The 17,716-nt window shown below is 61.4% G+C and overlaps 1 protein-coding gene across 6 annotated transcripts; it reads left to right on the top strand.

Annotated features, from left to right (window-relative positions):
• The first annotated feature begins 257 nt into the window (after positions 1–257).
• On the top strand, positions 258–17,620 carry CIB2 (calcium and integrin binding family member 2). Of its 6 annotated transcripts, XM_027571809.2 has the most exons (7): positions 265–532; positions 2,434–2,651; positions 4,967–5,001; positions 13,035–13,146; positions 14,671–14,818; positions 16,636–16,831; positions 16,974–17,620. In XM_027571809.2, the coding sequence occupies exons 4-7, from the start codon at positions 13,078–13,080 to the stop codon at positions 16,993–16,995; spliced, it is 435 nt and encodes a 144-aa protein (XP_027427610.1). In that variant the 5' UTR covers positions 265–532; positions 2,434–2,651; positions 4,967–5,001; positions 13,035–13,077; the 3' UTR covers positions 16,996–17,620. The 6 variants fall into 6 exon arrangements, with proteins under 6 accessions (XP_027427608.1, XP_027427607.1, XP_027427612.1 ...); XM_027571806.2 differs by lacking the exon at positions 2,434–2,651 and having other exon boundaries at positions 262–532; XM_027571808.2 differs by lacking the exons at positions 265–532; positions 2,434–2,651 and adding an exon at positions 3,122–3,396.
• Positions 17,621–17,716: the final 96 nt, after the last annotated feature.

Raw genomic sequence — 17,716 nt, 5'->3', positions numbered from 1 at the left:
GCCGGAAGTCTTGGCTCCGCCCGGTCTGAGGTCCTGGCCCCGCCCCGCTGGTGGTCCAGGCCCCGCCCGGCCGGAAGTCTTGGCTCCGCCCGGTCTGAGGTCCTGGCCCCGCCCCGCTGGTGGTCCAGGCCCCGCCCGGCCGGAAGTCTTGGCTCCGCCCGGTCTGAGGTCCTGGCCCCGCCCCGCTGGTGGTCCAGGCCCCGCCCGGCCGGAAGTCTTGGCTCCCCCGGCCTGAGGTCCTGGCCCCGCCCATCTGGTGGTCCTGGCGCCATCCGGCCGGAAGTCGCTGTCCCGCCCGGCCGGAGGAGGGAAGAGGCCGGGCACCTCCCGCGGCGGGAAGGGGCGGCCCCTGACGGGGTGGGCACGCCGCACCTCGGGGCGGGGTCGCGCTCCCGCCTCCTGGTGGCCGCGGGGCTGCGGGGCGGGTCCGGGTGGCCGCGAGCTCGGGCTCCGGCGCCCGGGCGACGGCGCGGCGGCCGCCATGGGCAACAAGCAGACCATCTTCACGGAGGAGCAGCTGGACAACTACCAGGTGAGACGGCGCCCGCCCTCCCATGCTTTCCGCGCCGCGTGCCGGCTGCAGACCCTGCCCCTGCCTTCAGCTCGAAGCGTGACCTTGGGCCTCAGTTTCCCCACCCTTGCGTCGAGAGCGCTTTCCAGTGGGGAGATACTCGCCGGCGCGCCGCGCCCGCCCTCAGCCTCCTTGCTCTCGGCCCCAGTCTGGACGCGACCCCCTCCCCAGCCACCTGCCCCAGCGCCCACCTTGGCACGGAGTTGGCGGGTCATTAAACGCCGGCTTGAGGGAGGGTCCCCTATCCCAGGAAGCAGCCCAGGAGAGTGGGGTTCTGTCTGGGTCGGGAGTGAGGTGCATCCCCAAATGCAGTTCTAAGTTGGCGGTGTCTTGTTTACCCGTAGGGGTCTCCCCCTGGCCCCAGCATGGAAATACTTGGGAGCAAGGAGGCGGCCAGAGACCAGTCCACATCTCCTGGTCCCCGAGTCCCCCAGCAGCCACCCCTAAGACCCTTCTAGGACCTCCTGCCTCCAGAGCCACAAAACTGTCCAGACCAGAGGGCCAAAGCCCTCCTGCCAGTGGGTGCAGGGCGCGGGTGCAGGATGAAGCCCCAAGCCCTGGCCCGCGGGGGCCCTGGCCAGCCTCCTAGGCCCCTTCCCTGCCCCGTACACTGTAGCCACCCCCGACTGTCTACAGCAACCGCGACGTTCTTCTGCCTCCAAGGCCCGAGGTGATGCCTGTCACCCCACTCCCCTGGGCGGGGGCCCTGATTGTGCTGTGGTCCCTGTGGAGTGTGCTGTGGGAGCCACGAGGCCGCCTGCTGCCTTCACCAAGTTATTTTGGTAATGGGCTGGACGTGGGAGCCCTCTGATGTGGGCAGAGGTAAAATAAAGGCCCCTTCTCAGAAACCCTGACTGTCATTAATAGTTGTCAGCTCCACGTGAGGCCTTGAGAAAGTGCAGGGAGCCACAGTCATGGGGCACCTGCTATGGTCCCAGGCTCTGGAACGGGGGCCCTCACAGTGGGGTGGTTTTCAGCCCCATTTCACGGAGGAGTAAACAAAGGCTGAGGCGCCAGTCAGGGCTCAAGCCCAAGGCTCTCTGTGTTTGTTTAGGGGCACGGCCTGTGTGTGCCCTTGGTCTTGGAGGCCGGCCAGCCTTCTGAGAGGCCGCCAGTGTGGCGTGCTCTAGGGGAGGGCCCTAGTGGGCCGGGGAACACCAGGAGGGAAGGGGGCTTTTGCTTTGCAAGGACCAAAGATCGTGCAAAGATGGGCCTGCTCGAGCAGGCCCAGAAGGAGGCATTCCAGGGGCAGGGGACCACGTGGGCACAGGCAAGCAGGTAGACCATGCTCAGAAGTGAAGAGTGGCCCTGTGGGGCTGGCAGCCTGGGTTTCCACTCAGACCAGCCCGGCATTGGGTTACACTTCAGGGCCAAGCCCAGGGTTGGGTTGTGATCCTCCTGCCAGAGCCAAGCAGACTGGGAGAAATGCGAGCTGAAGAGACCTGAGAGCCCCAGTCCCCCTCCCTCTGCTGTCCAGCCAGTCAGGGCCCCAGTTACAGCCACCTACCGCCCCCCCCCAATCCACAGGAAACCTGAGAGCCCCAGTCCCCCTCCCTCTGCTGTCCAGCCAGCTCCTCCTCGCCAGCCAGGGCCCCGGTTACAGCCTCCTCCCCTTTCCCCCTCCCCTCTCCGCAGGTGCCAGTGGTTCCCAAGTTCAGGTTTCTCTCCAGACTTCTCTGCCTTCCTGACCAATCGATCCACCTCCCAGACCCCTCTGTCTGCAAAGCAGGGCTCCCTGCCTTCCCCAGAACCCACCACTGCTGCTCTGGCCCTGCTCTGCTCGTGCTCAGGCAGCCCACAGTTTCAGCTACGAGCAAGCCCGTAACTCACCTGGGGACTCCCCTCTTCTATCTCCACCTAAGGATCCAAAGCAAGACAAGAATTTGGGAATGTGACTACAAAACACCAGCAGGCTCCTCAGAACCCTGAGAAGCTTTTAAGGTTCCTGCCATATTCATCCCCCATGAGCTACCTTTCTGCAATGAGCTCCAGGCAAATAAGTCAACAGCAGAAAAAGCAAACCGTCAGTTGATGAGCAGGTTCACGGCAGCTTTGTTGGTGCTCAGAGAAGAAACATTAGGTGAGGCAGGGTCAGCGTCTTCACGGACACCTTCTGCGGCCTGTGGGAGGTTTATGTGCAGAGGCCTGGTTCCTCATGCCACCTGCGCATATTGAGCACGCACGGTGTACGAGGTATCACAATACACAACAGCAGCAGGACGTGGTCATGTGTAGTGCCCATGGGTGGACTCTGTTCACAGCCAGCAGACCATGGTCAAGAATTACAGAAGCCTGGCTTGCAGTCAGCCCTTCTGGGCTGTACGTGCAGCTAAGAGCAAGCTACCAGCGTCACTGAGCCTCAGTTTTCCCATCTATAGAATGGGGAGATACTGCCTGCCCCTCCCCTCCATAGGCTAGTGATGAGGACTGAACAAAATTGGATAATCAGAGCCCCCACGGACCAGGCCTGGTCAAGGTGTGGTTCTCAGCCTGGGCTGTACGTCGCAATCATCAGAGTAGCTTTGAAAACTCTGATTCCTGGCTCCAGACTCAGGGATTCTGCTTTAATGGATCTGTTTTGTGCTGGGGCTGGGGCTGCTGGTAGAAGGCACAGGAGGTTTAAACAGCTCCCCAGGTGATTCTGCCCTACAGCCGAGGCCCTCACTTTAGCAAGCATCTGCATCACTGGAGGTGGCAGATCTAAAGACGCAGATTCCTGGCCCCCACCCCCAGAGTTTGTGATGCAGTAGGCCTGGAGTGGAGCCTGAGAATCAGGTGCTGGCCGTCCAGGAACCACGTCTTGAGGACCATTGATGTGGACAGATGTAAGTGGTTTTGATAAGGGACCAGGGTCATGTGAGAAACTTTTGCATCTTTGTTTGTAGGACCCTTGGTCAGGACCCAGATACTTTTTAACCCAGGGCAGAAGAGAGAGGAGAGGAAGCGAGGATAGGCCAGGGGGACAGAGAGCAGAAGCCAGGGCCTCTCCCCATTGGTGGTAATGCTGATACCCCCACCAGGCTGGGTGGGAGACCCTGGCCCTTCTCACTGAGCACCTTCAGGCCATAGAGCCAGCCCTGGGGCCGAGGGAGGTCTGTACCGGGAAGACTCAGCTGGGCTGCCTTTGGGGCCTGCTCCAGGGATCTGGGGACTTGAGGAAATCAGTCCACACAATTGCCACCTGAGTCTTAGGCCTGCAGGGCAGAGCGTTCTCTGTCCATGCTGGGGGGGAGGTGGGGCAGAGGAGCTATGGCCTAAAGCAAAGCCTAGCCCTCCAGGAGAAGCCCCTAGGTTCCTAGAAGGCCAGGGCCATGTGAGGGCTCTTAATCCAACTCCTGGGTAGCAGCATGTGGCTCAGAAGGACAGACTGACTACATGGGCCCGGCTCCCCCTCCTCAGGTCTCCCACAGGTGGGACCCTCCTCAGTGTGCGGTCCAGCTGTAACAAACCATCAGTTGATGAGCCCGTTCACAGCAGCTTTTTGGTGTTCAGAGAGAGGACCTTCTCTCGGTGTGCGGTCCAGCTGCCCCGGTGTGCGGTGGCTTCAGGTCCTGTCCAGGGCAGCAGCCGCGAGTGCTCTTCAGGGCTGGCTCTGCTCAGCACACTGCCCCAGGAGGCTCGGGCTCTGCAGAGCCTAAGGTGCCTCCTGCTCTCATGCGGCTGCAGTGGGCAAAGGCAGGGGGGCCAGACAGCAGGGATGAGCACAAAAGCCTTCCGCTGCTGCGATCTTTTCGCCTCCATACTTCCCACCGTGGCCTGGCATTGCAGGCACATCACCAGGCGGGCCATCCAGACAAGGGCAGGACATCTGAGATGAGTTTATGACCGGGCGACCTTAGGCCCTGCATGCTGCCCCCACCCTGAGAAACACCTGCCTGAGGGTCCCTAGCAGCCTCCGCCCTTCCTCTGGCCAGATACCGCCAGTCACTCCCTGCCCGCCTGCCCCACACTCCCAGCCTCCACGGCCTCCCTGTGTGACCTCATCTGGGCCTGTGGCTTCAGAAGCCAGGTAGATGCAGGTGTTCCCCAGCCTGTGGACCTGGGGCTCTCTGTCTCTGCGCACAGCCACCCGCACACACAGCCCCCAGTGCCACCCGGCACGCAGTGTGGATGGCACATCCCTGCAGCCCTTGTCCCGCAGGGCAATCCACAGTGGCATCCACCTCTGACCTCTCCATCTGCCTGTAAATGCCCTCCCCAACCACCATGCACACAGTCCCCAGGCCAGGTCAGAAGCTTCAGGAAGCAGTGGCTCTTGGCCAGGGGCAGGGTGCGGGCGGGGTGATGGGCGGGTGGGGGCAGGATGGGGGGGCAGGAGTGAGTCTTCTGTGAGGCCCTCAGGGATAAAGGAGCCAGGGACTTGTAAGGGACTATGTGTGTGTTTTCCCTTTGCAGGACTGCACCTTCTTCAATAAGAAGGACATCCTCAAGTAAGTGGCTTCTGTTCACCCTTCAGAGCTGGGGTGGGGGCAGGGGCTGGGACCCCCCGCCTGGGCTGGGTGCACCAGCTGGAACTGAGGAAGGGCATCCGCGAGCACAGGCCGCCATGAACTTGAGAGCGTGCCCCCCCCCCCCCCCACGCCCACATCCCTCTGCCAGGAATTGGGCCTCTCCGTCCTGGGTGCCAGGCGCTGTGGTGGGTGGTTTCAGACACTCATTTAATCCTCACTGTGACCTTGTAACAGGAGAACCCTTTTATCCCCACTTTGCAGGTGGGGCTTAGCTGTTGGCCAGAGTCATGGAAGACCTGGCCTCTGACTACAGGCCCCTTGCTGTCACCGTGTCCTGGGATCTGTCAGGACTAGGGGCTCCCTGTCTGGTAGACTAGCGGTTCTTCAAGGCCCTCTGGCTCCAGCTCCGATGCCCTCCTGCTCCTGGGAGGTCCAGAAGTCAGGGCCATGGCCTGCATGCCCACACCACCCCTGAGCTGCCCACTAGGCACTCTTCCCTTTCCAGGACAACCCCTTTCTTTGGGCTTTGATGGAAGAGATGAAGGGGGGTTGGCAGCTTAGAGCCCCAGGACCAGACAGTGAGCCAGGAAGCCTGGCCCCAGCTTCCAGGTGGTATTAAAAGCTGGCAGGGTCACGGGACTGCTTTCCCTGGAGGTTGACAGGCAGGCTGGGGTAGAGCCTGGAACAGCTTCCCGGGCTCGTGCACTATGCTTTGTCACTGTCCTGACCACTCTGTTCAGACGGGCAGTGTCCTTTCTCCTCTGCCCAGGCTGCTCTTCCAGCCTGTCCACTGGGTAGCCGGGGACACCCACGTCCACCACCCTGGAGAGGCAGGGTGGGGGCACAGGCCCCAGGCTGTGGCATCCGCAGACCAGGGCTACTCCCACTTGCCGGCTCTGTGGCCTTGGGCAAACTGGGAGCATCGCCGAGCCTCCATCTCTCCTGTAAAGTGGAGACCATGATGTGTGCCTCGCTGCGTGGCTGACGGGCAGGAATACCAGGCCGTGGTGTTTGGAACACGGGATTTGGTCTGTGGCTTAAGTGATGCGTGGGGGGGGTCCCCGTCTGGACAGGATGGTGCTCAGAAATGCGACAGTAGCCGTTGCTGGTGGCGTCGCTGTGGCACGTCTCCCCTTTCAGGGCTCTTGGCACAGACCCTCCCGGAAGCCTCGTCGCATCTCTTCTCTGTGTGGGGAGCCCCCACCACCGCAGTGGCCACACCCAGGCCGCTGGGCTTTGGAGGCCTGTGGCCGTTTCTGCTCTGGCAGCAAGAGCTTGTCCCCGCCGCCTGGCAGCCGCTTCTCCACCTCCTCCACTCACCACCTTCCTGCACCCCGTTCACACCCACTGCCACCTGCTCCATGAGCGCCCTCCAACCCCGCCAGCCCTGCACTCCTGCCGCTGCTCTCCCAGCGTCCTGCAGGCTCAGGTGCTCGGCTCCTTGCAAAGTTGCAGTTTGCCAGGACCCAGGTTCCCTGCACTGTCACTGAGCGCAGTACGTGTTAGCCCCCAGTGAGCGCCGGAAGATCACGTGGCTGAGGACCCATCGAGTTGCCCTGAGAGAACGTTCCCAGCTCGGAGCAGCAGGGCCAAGGACACAGGCCTGCTTCACTCCACCCCTACCTCCAGTTGTCTTCTGGGAGCAGCGAGGCTGCCCGTGGGGACAGGGTGGCACAAAGGCCAGGCCAGGGATTAGACTAAACCTGGTAGGTCCTTGGGGTTGTCCCTTGTCCCTTGGCAGATGGGGGAACCTCCCCACCCACAGCCCTGGTCTGCCCAACTCTGAGCCCTCTGAACCCTTCAGCACCCCAGCCGCTGTAGCTCCACCCAAGCCCAGACCGGGCCTGGGGTGCAAATGGGGAGAGGACCCCCCCACCCCACCCTCCGACAGCTGGATGGCCCTTCCTGATGTGGCTTGCCCTGGTTCATTCAGCTCTGCCACAGTGTTCACACTCACTGGGGGTGTTCGCACTCACGGGGTGTTTGTACTCAGTGTGTGCACTCACTGGGGTGTTTGCACTCAATGGGGTGTTCACATTCACTGGGTGTTCACACTCGCATGTTCGCATTCGCTGGGTGTTTGCACTCACTGGGTGTTCAACTCACTGGGATGTTCGCACTCACTGGGTGTTCTCACTAGGGTGTTCGCACTCAGTGTTCTCACTCGCTGGGTGTTCACACTGGGGTGTTTGCACTCACTGGGTGTTCACACTCACACTGGGGTGTTCTCACTGCATGTTCACACTCGGTGTTCGCACTCACTGGGGTGTTCTCACTGCGTGTTCACACTCACTGGGTATTCGCACTCACTGCGTGTTCGCACTCACTGGGGTGTTTGCACTCACTGGATGTTCTCACTATGTTCACACTTGCTGGGTGTTCACACTCACTGGGGTGTTCTCACTGCGTGTTCACACTCGCTGGGTATTTGCACTCACTGGATGTTCTCACTGTTCACACTCGCTGGGTGTTCCCACTCACTGGGGTGTTCTCAATGCATGTTCACACCCACTGGGGTGTTCGCACTCACTGGGTGTTTGCAATCACTGGGTGTTCTCACTGGGTGCTCACACTGGGGTGTTCTCACTGCATATTCACACTCGCTGGGGTGTTCTCACTCACTGGGGTGTTCTCACTGCGTGTTCGCACTCGCTGGGGTGTTCGCACTCACAGTGCTGCTTCTGCAGCCTGGTCTTGTCAGGAGGAAGATGGCATAGAGTTCCACGGGCGCAGGAGCCCTGGGGTCTGCTCTGGAGCACTGTGGAGATGGCAGTGCTCCCTGGAGTGGTCGCCCCCGCCCCCCCGGGCCCCTGTGGCTGGGAGGGAAGGGCAACTGTGGTGGTCAGCACAACACAGGGCTGCCTGTGGCTTTGTGACCCACCCACGTGCCTGCAGGAAGTGTGGTGAGACCAGGCAGCACATGGGATCATTGTCTCTGGAGAAACCACGATAGCTCTGTTCCGGTTTTGGCCCCTTCACTTTTGTCCAGCCTTCTCTCTGGGCCCCAGCAAGGGCCAGCGGGATGTACCAGGGCCCAACCACCCTTGCCAGGGGGGCCCTCTCCACTGGTCAAACGTCAGGGCCAGGCAGGGCACCTGAGGCCGGACCCCAGAGAGGGCAAGGAGCAAGGACCAGCTCAGCAGTGCACACAGCAGGTCAGCAGCAAAGTGAGGCCCCAGAGCCAGGGCCCTCCTCCCAAGGGCCTTCCAGTGCCACTCCCCCCGGGCCCACCACACCCGCTGAGCTGCGCCCCGAGTACTGACCAGATGGCAGGGAGGTAACCTGAGGAGCAGTGGTTCTCTGCAGCCTGGGGCCCAGCCCTCTGGCAGCCATGGCTCATAGATAACCTCTGGGCAGGTCCCGCCCCGGCCCGCAACCCCGATGGACCCAGGGCACAGCTCTCCCACCCCCACACTGAGCCTGAGCAGGCAGCGCCGCCCCAGCTCTCTTCCCGCAGGCATGAGGATGCGCTCTGACTGCCCTCTGCCCTGTGAGCCTGTCTCCCCAGTACGGGGCGCCCCGGGGTGCTTGCCTGCACATGACTTTATCGTGCCGTAGCTTCTCTGCCTTGGACAGACTCTGTATGGTCTGCTTTAGTTACTTTAGATGTTTTATGTTCTGTGACACATGATGGCACCGAAAAGTTCGAAAACAGAGCCAGTCAAGAGAAGACAAAACCCGAGCTGTAAGCAGCCCCTCGGAGTCATGACCACGACTCTGTGTATAGAGCCTTGTGCCATCTGTCAGGCCAGTATTGTTCCTTTGTGTGTGTTTATCAAAAATTCGTATCATGTTGCTTTATAATTTGCTTAAAATTGCTCTTCCTTAGGCAAACTGTAATAATAGATGAGAAAAAGGATCTCGCCACGTCCTTAGTTCACGAAGTTGGACACACAGGTGTTCACACCACCGTTAGAGTTAGTGCTGCAGCGAACGGAACCCACAGCTCTGGGACCAGTTCTTTCTTTCTTTTTTTTTTTTTAAGATTTTGTTTATTTGTTTGACAGAGAGAGAGGGAACACACGCAGGGGAGCGGGAGAGGGAGAAGCGGCTTCCCGCGGAGCAGGGAGCCCAACGCGGGGCTCGATCCCAGGACTCTGGGATCACAACCTGAGCCGAAGGCAGACGCTTAACGACTGAGCCACCCAGGCGCCCCTGGGATCATTTCTTTGGGATGCATTTCCAACAGGTTTCTGGATCAAAGGGATAGACATATTTAAGGCTTTTGATTTTTTTTTTAAGATTTTATTTATTTATTTGAGAGAGAGAGAGAGAATGAGAGACATAAAGCACGAGAGGGAAGAGGGTCAGAGGGAGAAGCAGACTCCCCGCCGAGCAGGGAGCCCGATGCAGCACTCGATCCCGGGACTCCAGGATCATGACCTGAGCCGAAGGCAGTCGCTTAACCAACTGAGCCACCCAGGCGCCCTAAGGCTTTTGATTTTTACTGCTGACGCTCCCCTGCCTGCGTCCACACCGCCAGCCACCCCATCACACTGGCTGTTGTATCATTGTCTTCTGTCCCCCGATTGTTCACTGATGGTCCCAGTCGGGCCACACGCGCTGTAAATAATGGAGCCCCCATCGGTGGGTCCTGCGGGAACTGCTCCGGCGGCTTGTTGCCTTGGGCAGATCCAGCTTCTTCTTGCAGTGTTTTAATTTGTACGTTTTGGCAACTACAGGTTGGATTACTGTTTTAATTTAATTATTGTTACGCGCAGGGTAGGCCCAAATGTGGACCGCCAACCGGTGCGCCACTTCCAGAAGAATCCATTCCTCCCGGTGATTTCCAGTGCTCTGTCACGGACCACCCTCCCTTACATGTGCGCCTCGTCTGCGCCCCCAGGTGACCTGCTGTTCCTTCCAACCGTTTCCACAGCCGAGGGGCGGACACTCCAGAGGCTCTTGCCTCAGGGCCGTCCGCACTCTCCTGCCTTTATTCTGCCACACGGACTTCTGAGTCAGGTCGGCAAGTTCTCAAATGAACCTGTTGCAGGTTGTGGTGAGGGTTGTGTTCATTGTGCACAGAGGTGAAGCCACTACGGGGTTCCAGTCAGGAAAATAAAGGCACTTACCCCACGACCTGAACGTTCCCTATCCGCTTACACGCTTGGAGTTTATTTTATACTTTGTTGTTCTGGGGCATCTTGGTGGCTGATGCTGGTGCGTAGAAAACTGTCTCATGCAGAAGGGCTGCTGAGCCCTTTCTCATTCGGATGGTTTTAAACTGCTGAAGTTTGGTTTTGGCAAACAGTTTGCCCCCTCCTTTCCAACATTTCCCTGCACCGCCCGTTTTCCTCGCTGGCCACGGTGCCCAGTGCTCTCAGGCGTCCTGCGTTTCTGGGGCCCCTGCTGGGTCTGTTTAAGTGTGGTGCTGGCCGTTGGTGTGGGGTACGGCAGCCTTTTGTTTCTGTTCTACTGAGGATTTTAAGCTTTATGACTGATAAAAGTTAATACTTTAAAAATACTTATTTCTGTTAATAAATACTCCAAAAATGCAAGCGGTTGGGCAGTGGGTGAAGGAGGAAGTGGCAGCCAGCCCCTCTCCTCACTCCTGTCTGCCCCCAGCTTGCAGGCGCCATCAGTGTAAGGAGGGCGTGCATACTTTTGGGGGGTTTTTCCTGTGTTCTTACAACCATCCCGTCATAAATGCAGCTACCAAGTTAATAAAAATATTTTTTTTACCTATTGATATGACATGTAGTCACAAATTTTCGAACATGCGTGTATTCCTGGTGGAAATCCTACGAGGTCTGAATGCACTCACCTTCCAGTGCCGTTGGACCTGATGTTATATAAGATCCCCGATGTGTGTGTGTAGCTGTCGGTCTGGTCTGGGTGCTGCGATGGGTTCAGCTGGCAGGGTCTTACTCTCTGAAGTAAGCGGGCAGGCTCTTAACTGTCTGCCCCATGCTCTGGAACAGGCCCCGCAGCACAGGGGTCAGCCTGCTCCCAGGACCGACGGCGGAACCGATGGCCTCCGTGAACTCAGCGGGGCGCTGCACTGGGAGGGGGTAGCAGGGGTGCAGCTCCTTGTTTGGAGTTTCTCCCACAGTGATTCAAACTTCCAAATTCTCTTCGAGTTTTCCTAAAAAGAAAAAAACATGGTCATGTCACTTGGTCCTAGAGTCAGGGCAGAAGTTGGCCTCCCCACCCCAGGGACACGCCAGCCTGCCAGCCCTGCACCCCTCTCCCCGGTCCCCCCTGGCGAGGTGCCCCTGACGGGCGGGCAGCTGAGGGCCGGGTCGCTTTCGTAGCACCACCCTCTTGGACCCCCACACGTGAGGACAGTAGGGGGAAGGGAAGTTGACTTGCCCGTGGGTCAGCCCACCACTGAGCGAGGTGCGGGCTCAGCCACCACCTGACTTGACCCCACGGGACCTTGGAGGGGTCGGGCGATGCCCAGGAGCATGCAGCATCAGGTCAGAGGGGGCAGTGTAACAGTTGGAGGTTGAACACACCCGTCAAGTACACAACAGCGGTCGCATAAATTGTGATGTGGAGGCCCGGTTCTGTTCCGTGTTTGGGGACAGTAACGCAGAAAGCAAGAGCAAAGGACACCCTTGACTGCCCCCTGGTGGGGAGTCCTGCTTGGTCCCGTCACGCCGGGCTCTGTTCACCCGCTCCCACCCAGCACACGGGCTTCCACTTGTTTCCCCTCCAGCTCTGTGTTTCTAAGCCACAGAGCTTCCTTGTGATTTCAGGACGTTTACGAGAATTTGTGGCCGGCCGAGCGGGCTCGCGGCACGTTGCTCTGAGCCAGGTGCCCATGGCTGGGAGGAGCCAAATGGTTGGAACCCGGAGGGCCTTGGGTTCGAATCCCGGCTCCACCACTCACTGGCTGGTGTGCTGGGGCAGGCACTTAACCCTTGGAGCCTCCGTTTCCTGCCCTGAAACAGTGGAGAGGGTGACACCTGCGTCTCAGGGTGGTGTGGGGGTGACACTGAGTCGCCCACACGGGGGACTGACCCAGAGCGGGGCACAGAGTGAGCACTCAGTAGAAGGGGCTGTTGTCACCTGTGTGAGCCAGGCACGTACCTCCACGCTCCGCTGGAGAAGGCTGGGTGGCTGTGCTGACGGGCCTGCCACAGGGTTGGCCACTTGCAAGAAGACCAGGCCTTGGGGGAGCAGGGCAGGTGGGGCCCGGAGCTCTGGGGCCACTTTGATGCCATCCCCGACAGTCCTGGGCCTCACCTGGTGCCTCACCATGGGCCGGGAACCCGCCTCAGCCCCTGCTCCATGCCCCTCCTAAGTTGAACTTGTCTGGGCTGTTAGGGGTGTGGTCACAGGGACACGGGCAGAAGAGGCCTGGATTACCGGGACGGCCTCCGCCCGAGCGCTGGGCGCCCAGAGAGGTGGGAGGGGCTGGGGACCTGACCCAGGGTCCGGGGGCCGTTCACAGGGGCTTCCTGTGGGTGTGAGTGGGGGCGGGGGTGGCTGGTAGCTCTTCCAGAGACCCCACCCTCGGAGCCCGGCTTGGGGACGGGGCAGCAGACAGCCCGGGCTTCGGCAGCCTTAGGACTGGGCAGAGTGGTGAAGAGCTCCTGCTCTGGACTTCAGGCCTTTGCTCCCGCCATGAACCCCGATAGCTGTAGTTGTGTGGTCCTAGACAAATGGCTCTTAACCTCCTCAGGCCTCAGTTTGCTGAGCTGTGAGTGGGGGCCGCCGTGTATCTGCACAGCCGCGGGGAGAATTAAATGAGGTGACATGCCTAGTGCATAGAAGGCCCTTATGGGAGCCCAAAGGGGAACACAAGAGGTCTGGTTGCAGACCCCTGCAGCTGGGGGCCGGCCTGGTGGGGGTGGTGCAAAGGGCCAGGACACGACCTGGTTATTGGCACGGGGGTCTGGGCAGAAGCGGCCTCCCTCACAGGTCCCACACCCTGTGGGCAGAGCAAGGGCCCAGGGTGGGGGGTGCTGTGTAGGGGGCCGGGGTGTAGGTGGGGCAGCATCGGCAGCTGGGGGCTCCGGGGGTGCACCCCCTCCAGCCCTTCCCCTCTGCCTCCCTCGCAGGCTCCACGCACGGTTCTACGAGCTGGCCCCCAACCTCGTCCCCATGGACTACAGGAAGAGTCCCATCGTCCACGTGCCCATGAGCCTCATCATCCAGATGCCGGAGCTCCGGGTACGAGAGAGGCCGCTGCTGCCGGGCAGGTGGGCTGGCGGGCTGGCAGCAGACGCCCCAGACCCGGGTTGAGGCCAGCTCCACCCTCCGAGGCTCACTGAACCTGTCTGTGCCTGCTCGCTCCCCTGCGCTCTCTGAACACGTGAGCTGCGCTGTGGGGGCTGCCTGAGGGGCTGTGCTCACCCGTTCGCCCCTTTGTGGAACGGCCAGTTGGCTCTGCGTGGCGGAACTTGTCTGCTTTTTTTTTTTTAAGATTTTATTTATTTACTTGAGAGGGAGAGAGCAAATAGGGGGGAGGAGCAGAGGGAGAGGGCCAAGAAGATGCTGAGCATGGAGCCCGACGTGGGGCTCGATCCCGTGACCCTGAGATCATGACCCAAGCCAAGTCCAAGAGTCCCACACTGAACTGACCGAGCCCCCCAGGCACCCGCTTGTGTCTGCCTTTTCAGATGATTCTAGGTCTCCACCTTGTCTGGCTTTCGCCTCTCACCTCAGGCCATCCCCACCAACCCTTCTCAGACCTGCCGATCTTGTCAGAATGCCACTCAGGGTCAGCAGGTCCCGAGCAGGTCTGGGTGGAGGGGGCCGAGATTGTTTTACAGCTGAAGCTGCTGGACCTCGCAGCACATGTATGTTCGACAGGAAAGTTTCATTTCATGAGTTCCTTGCCCACAATGCATCCAGTGCCCGCCAGGGGTAAGGGAGACTGGCGTTCAGGGCACAACTGCATCCCGCTGTGGGACTTGGCCAGGAGCCCCTCGCGAAGCCTTGGATGTGTGACTCGGGGTCAGGGCACCACGTGGCATCCTTTCTGACCCACGTCCCGGTTTGACCTCCGTCCCCAGCGACAGTGAGACCCAGGCTTGGCCCTGGCACGTGCCCGCCAGCCTAGAGAAGGGCCTGAGCCGCAGCCCGGAGGTCGGTGCAGGGGCATGGGGCCCTCTGGCAGTCGCCACATGGGTGGTTTCTGAGCCTCCTTGGCTCAGCACGGAGTGGGGGTGGCCAAGTCCAGTTGGGGTGGGGACTCTAGGAAGAGTGAGCCCCGAGAGGATGGAGTCGGGGGTGCAGCTGCCGGAGCAGGAGGCCCCAAGCGGGTGATGATGGCCTGGGCTCTGACTGGCCCTCTGAGTCTTGCTGCTTGTCCCGGCCCCTTTCTCCAAGCCTTGGGGGCCCCACTTCTGCCTCCCACGACCCTGGCCTGACCCGGCTTAGCCCAGAGCTGCCCATGAGCCCTCTGGGCAGCGGGGTGGTGCCCTGCCTGAGACGGGGCAGTGCCCGTCGTGAGCGCACCTTGGCCCCGCCAGCTCTGCTCGCAACCGAGGAGCCGCGCGCCTGGCCTCATGCCCCCCAGCCGTCGCCTCCCTCTCCCCCTCCCCCCAGCCAGGCAGGCCCAGCTCTCGTTCCCGCTGTGCAGGCGGGCCGTGGGGACTCAGAGGGCTTAGCTCACTCGTCAGCGTCCGAGGCCTCTCTCCCGTGCCTTCGGTCACCCTGCACCCATGCGACCGCTGTGGCTGTTTCCTGCAGGAAAACCCCTTCAAGGAAAGGATCGTGGAGGCTTTTTCTGAGGACGGCGAGGGGAACCTCACCTTCAACGACTTTGTGGACATGTTCTCCGTGCTGTGTGAGTCGGCTCCCCGGGAGCTCAAGGCCAACTATGCCTTCAAGATCTACGGTAGGGGCCTGGAGGGCACCTGCGGGGGGTCCTGGGAGTGGGGCGGGGGGGTCCGTGGACACCCCAGTGGGGGCAGGCGTGCCCCGTGGACAGAGCAGCAAGGAGGTGCCAGGCTTCCACGAGGCGAGACACTGGCGCTGTGAGCCCAGGGAGGTCGCAGGTCAGGCTGCGAGGAGCCTGCCGAGGAGCTCGGACCAGGCGCCCGGGGCTCCGGGTGGGGCAGGGCAGTTCCGGGTCTGGACGCATGAGCCAGAGGCCAGGGACTGGAGAGGGCACCTGGGCCGGGCAGTGGGCCTCCCAGGGCCACGGTCATGCCGGCCCCAGAGGCGAGAACTTCACATGGCTGGCCTCCCCTCCCGTGGGGACACTTGAGTTCCAGGGAGGGCTGGGCCGGTGCTAGCAGAAGAGCCACTCAGACCTGCTTGTCCCAGCACCTCTGACCAGCCCGCGGCCCCGGGCCTCTCCGGCTGTTTCATTTTGTAGCGGCTATGCCGCTTTCGGAGGCCTGGTCTGGGCACACGCGGCACTTCCTTGGGTGTGTGCATCAGGGATGGTAGCAGCAGACCCACCCTCCACGAGCTGCACCCCACTGCACCCATCACCCTCTAGCCTCAGACCCCGGCATCGCGCGTGGGGCGTCGTGCGTGTGGGGCATTGCGCGTGGGGCAGGCCGTCATCTGCCAGCGAGGGGCACGGGGGCGCCAGGCTCCCTGCTGCCCCAGCTGTGGAACAGTGGGAAAGGCAAACTGGGACGCGGGGTTTGGTGCTGGGGAGAGTCGCGGCCTGACTTGCAGCAAGGGTCACCCCCTTCCTGGGCCTCAGCTCCTCCCCATCAAAGGGGCCCAGGAATCCAGCCAGCCAGCCAGCACATCTCCGCAAAGCTTCCTGGCGGCCCCTGCGGGGGTGGAGGTCCCAGAGGCATCCGCAGGCCGCTGCCGAGGTGGGCGCTGCAGGTACCTGTCAAGGGGCTGGGCTCTGGGGTCCAGCCCTGACTGGGGCTGTCCCTTCGGGCCACGTGCCTCTGCAGGACCCTGTTTCTTCATCTGTGTATGAACCTGGACCTACTGATCGGCTTGTGCAGGCGGTGCCGTGAGGCAGAGCACGTGCGGTTCGACTGGCCGCCAGGCTCTCCATCACTCCCATGCGTGTCAGGCTGTGGCCAGCCATGGGGGCTCAGCGGCGGGGGGCGGAGTTCTAGAAAGCCCTCTGAAGGTGGTGCTTGATCTGAAACTTGGAGGACAAATGGGAATTTGCTGGCCAGACGGGTGGGAGGGGCGAAGATCTGGGAGCCAAGCTGCAAGCAGTGGGCAGGGTGTCGTGGTCACTGCCGCGAGCCACGTGGCTGTGCTGTGGGCAGTGTAGTGCCTTCTGCCGGGTGGAATCAAACCACGCAGCTGCTCTGTGCACAGAGACCGGCCTGGGCCTCCTTCCGAGGGCTTCCGAGTCTCCTGACCACCACCGTGCCTGGTGGGGGGCCTGTGGGAGGCCGCGTGGTGCAGTTGAGAGAACATGGCCATGGGGGCTGAGTGCTTAGTGGCGAACAGGCCCGGTCAGCGTCCTGGCTCCCCCTCCGGGCAGGCCTCTGACCTTGATTCAGTGGCTTGGCCTCCCGGGCCTCAGTTTCCTCCGCTCCAGAGGGAACACAGGGCCCACCGCGGGGTGTGGCCAGGAGGGCCAGGTTTGGACCTGTGACCATAGCGGGGTCTTACGGGGGTGAGTGTTGGCTTGTCGCATGTGCTGTTCATCCTGGGCCTGGGCACCGGGGGCAGGATGTCGGGGGGAGCCGCGGCCTGAGCACGCCGTGTCTCTGCTCACAGACTTCAACACGGACAACTTCATCTGTAAGGAGGACCTGGAGCGCACGCTGGCACGGCTCACCAAGTCGGAGCTGGACGAAGATGAGGTGGTGCTCGTGTGTGAAAAGGTCATCGAGGAGGCCGACCTGGACGGCGACGGCAAACTGGGCTTCGCAGACTTTGAGGACATGATTGCCAAGGCCCCCGACTTCCTCAGGTGCGGCCCCACGGCTGGGCCCACCGCCCGCCCTCCCGCAGCAAAAGGAGGGCAGCTGTGTCCTCCGCATCCTCGTAGGGGACTGCGCCCTGGGCCAGCGGCCAGTGGGCTTTCTGCTGAGGGACCCTTCCTCTCTTTCCAGCACCTTCCACATCCGGATCTGAGGACACTGCCGAGGGCACAGGGGCCCCAAGGCCAACCACCTGGGTCTGCTGTCTGCATGAGTGTGACCTCCGAGCTGTCCATAAAAGAGGCTGCGGCCTCTGGGGTTAGACCCACCAACATTTTCTTGGCCCTTTCAGCAAAAAATCCTTAACCAGGGAAGGCGGGTGTGGGGAGCAGGGCCCTTCCCAGGCCCCGCCACACGCCCTCCGTCTGTGCCCCCGAGCCCCCCAGACCGCGGTCCTCTCCCTTTCAGAAATTGCCCCGCTGGGAGGGGGAGGCAGAGACCTCACGGGGCAGGGGTTACGGACGTGTCCCAAGTGCTGGGCCGGCGTCCTGACGGCCCAGGGCAAAGCGAAAAGGGAAGGAGGACAAGGTGTCACGAGCTATGCAGTCTTTCTCCAAAACCCATAGCTGGGCTGCCCCCCAGCCCCGCCTGGTCCCCTTCTCCCCCGACTCCCCCAATGTGAAGCTGTGTGGACAGTGGGCCAAGGGCTCTGTCCCTGTCCCTGGCTCTGAGGCCTGGGCAGCCCCCCTGCCCTCCCCCCAAGATGTGGAATTCTCACTGGTGCGTGCTGTCCACACATTTGTGAATTCCCAGTAGTAAAGCACTTTGACGTCCCCGTGCCCTGTCTGCCGACATTAGGACGTGCTCCGTGGTCCCTTGTTCTTGCTCCTCGAAACCCCACCACTAGTGGGTCACCTCTGGATCTCCTCTGGGTC

Source organism: Zalophus californianus, chromosome 6 (genome assembly GCF_009762305.2).
Source record: "Zalophus californianus isolate mZalCal1 chromosome 6, mZalCal1.pri.v2, whole genome shotgun sequence".
Lineage (NCBI taxonomy): Eukaryota > Metazoa > Chordata > Mammalia > Carnivora > Otariidae > Zalophus > Zalophus californianus.
The sequence above is the reverse complement of the archived record's forward strand: the minus strand, read 5'-3'. Positions and strand labels throughout refer to the sequence as shown.

Excerpts from the sequence above, each read along its gene's own strand:
- CIB2 (XM_027571806.2), top strand. The coding sequence starts at position 482 with ATGGGCAACAAGCAGACCATCTTCACGGAGGAGCAGCTGGACAACTAC. Across the intron at positions 533-4,966 it reads AGCAGCTGGACAACTACCAG|GACTGCACCTTCTTCAATAA; the intron begins GTGAGACGGCGC and ends TTCCCTTTGCAG. Across the intron at positions 14,819-16,635 it reads CTATGCCTTCAAGATCTACG|ACTTCAACACGGACAACTTC; the intron begins GTAGGGGCCTGG and ends CTCTGCTCACAG.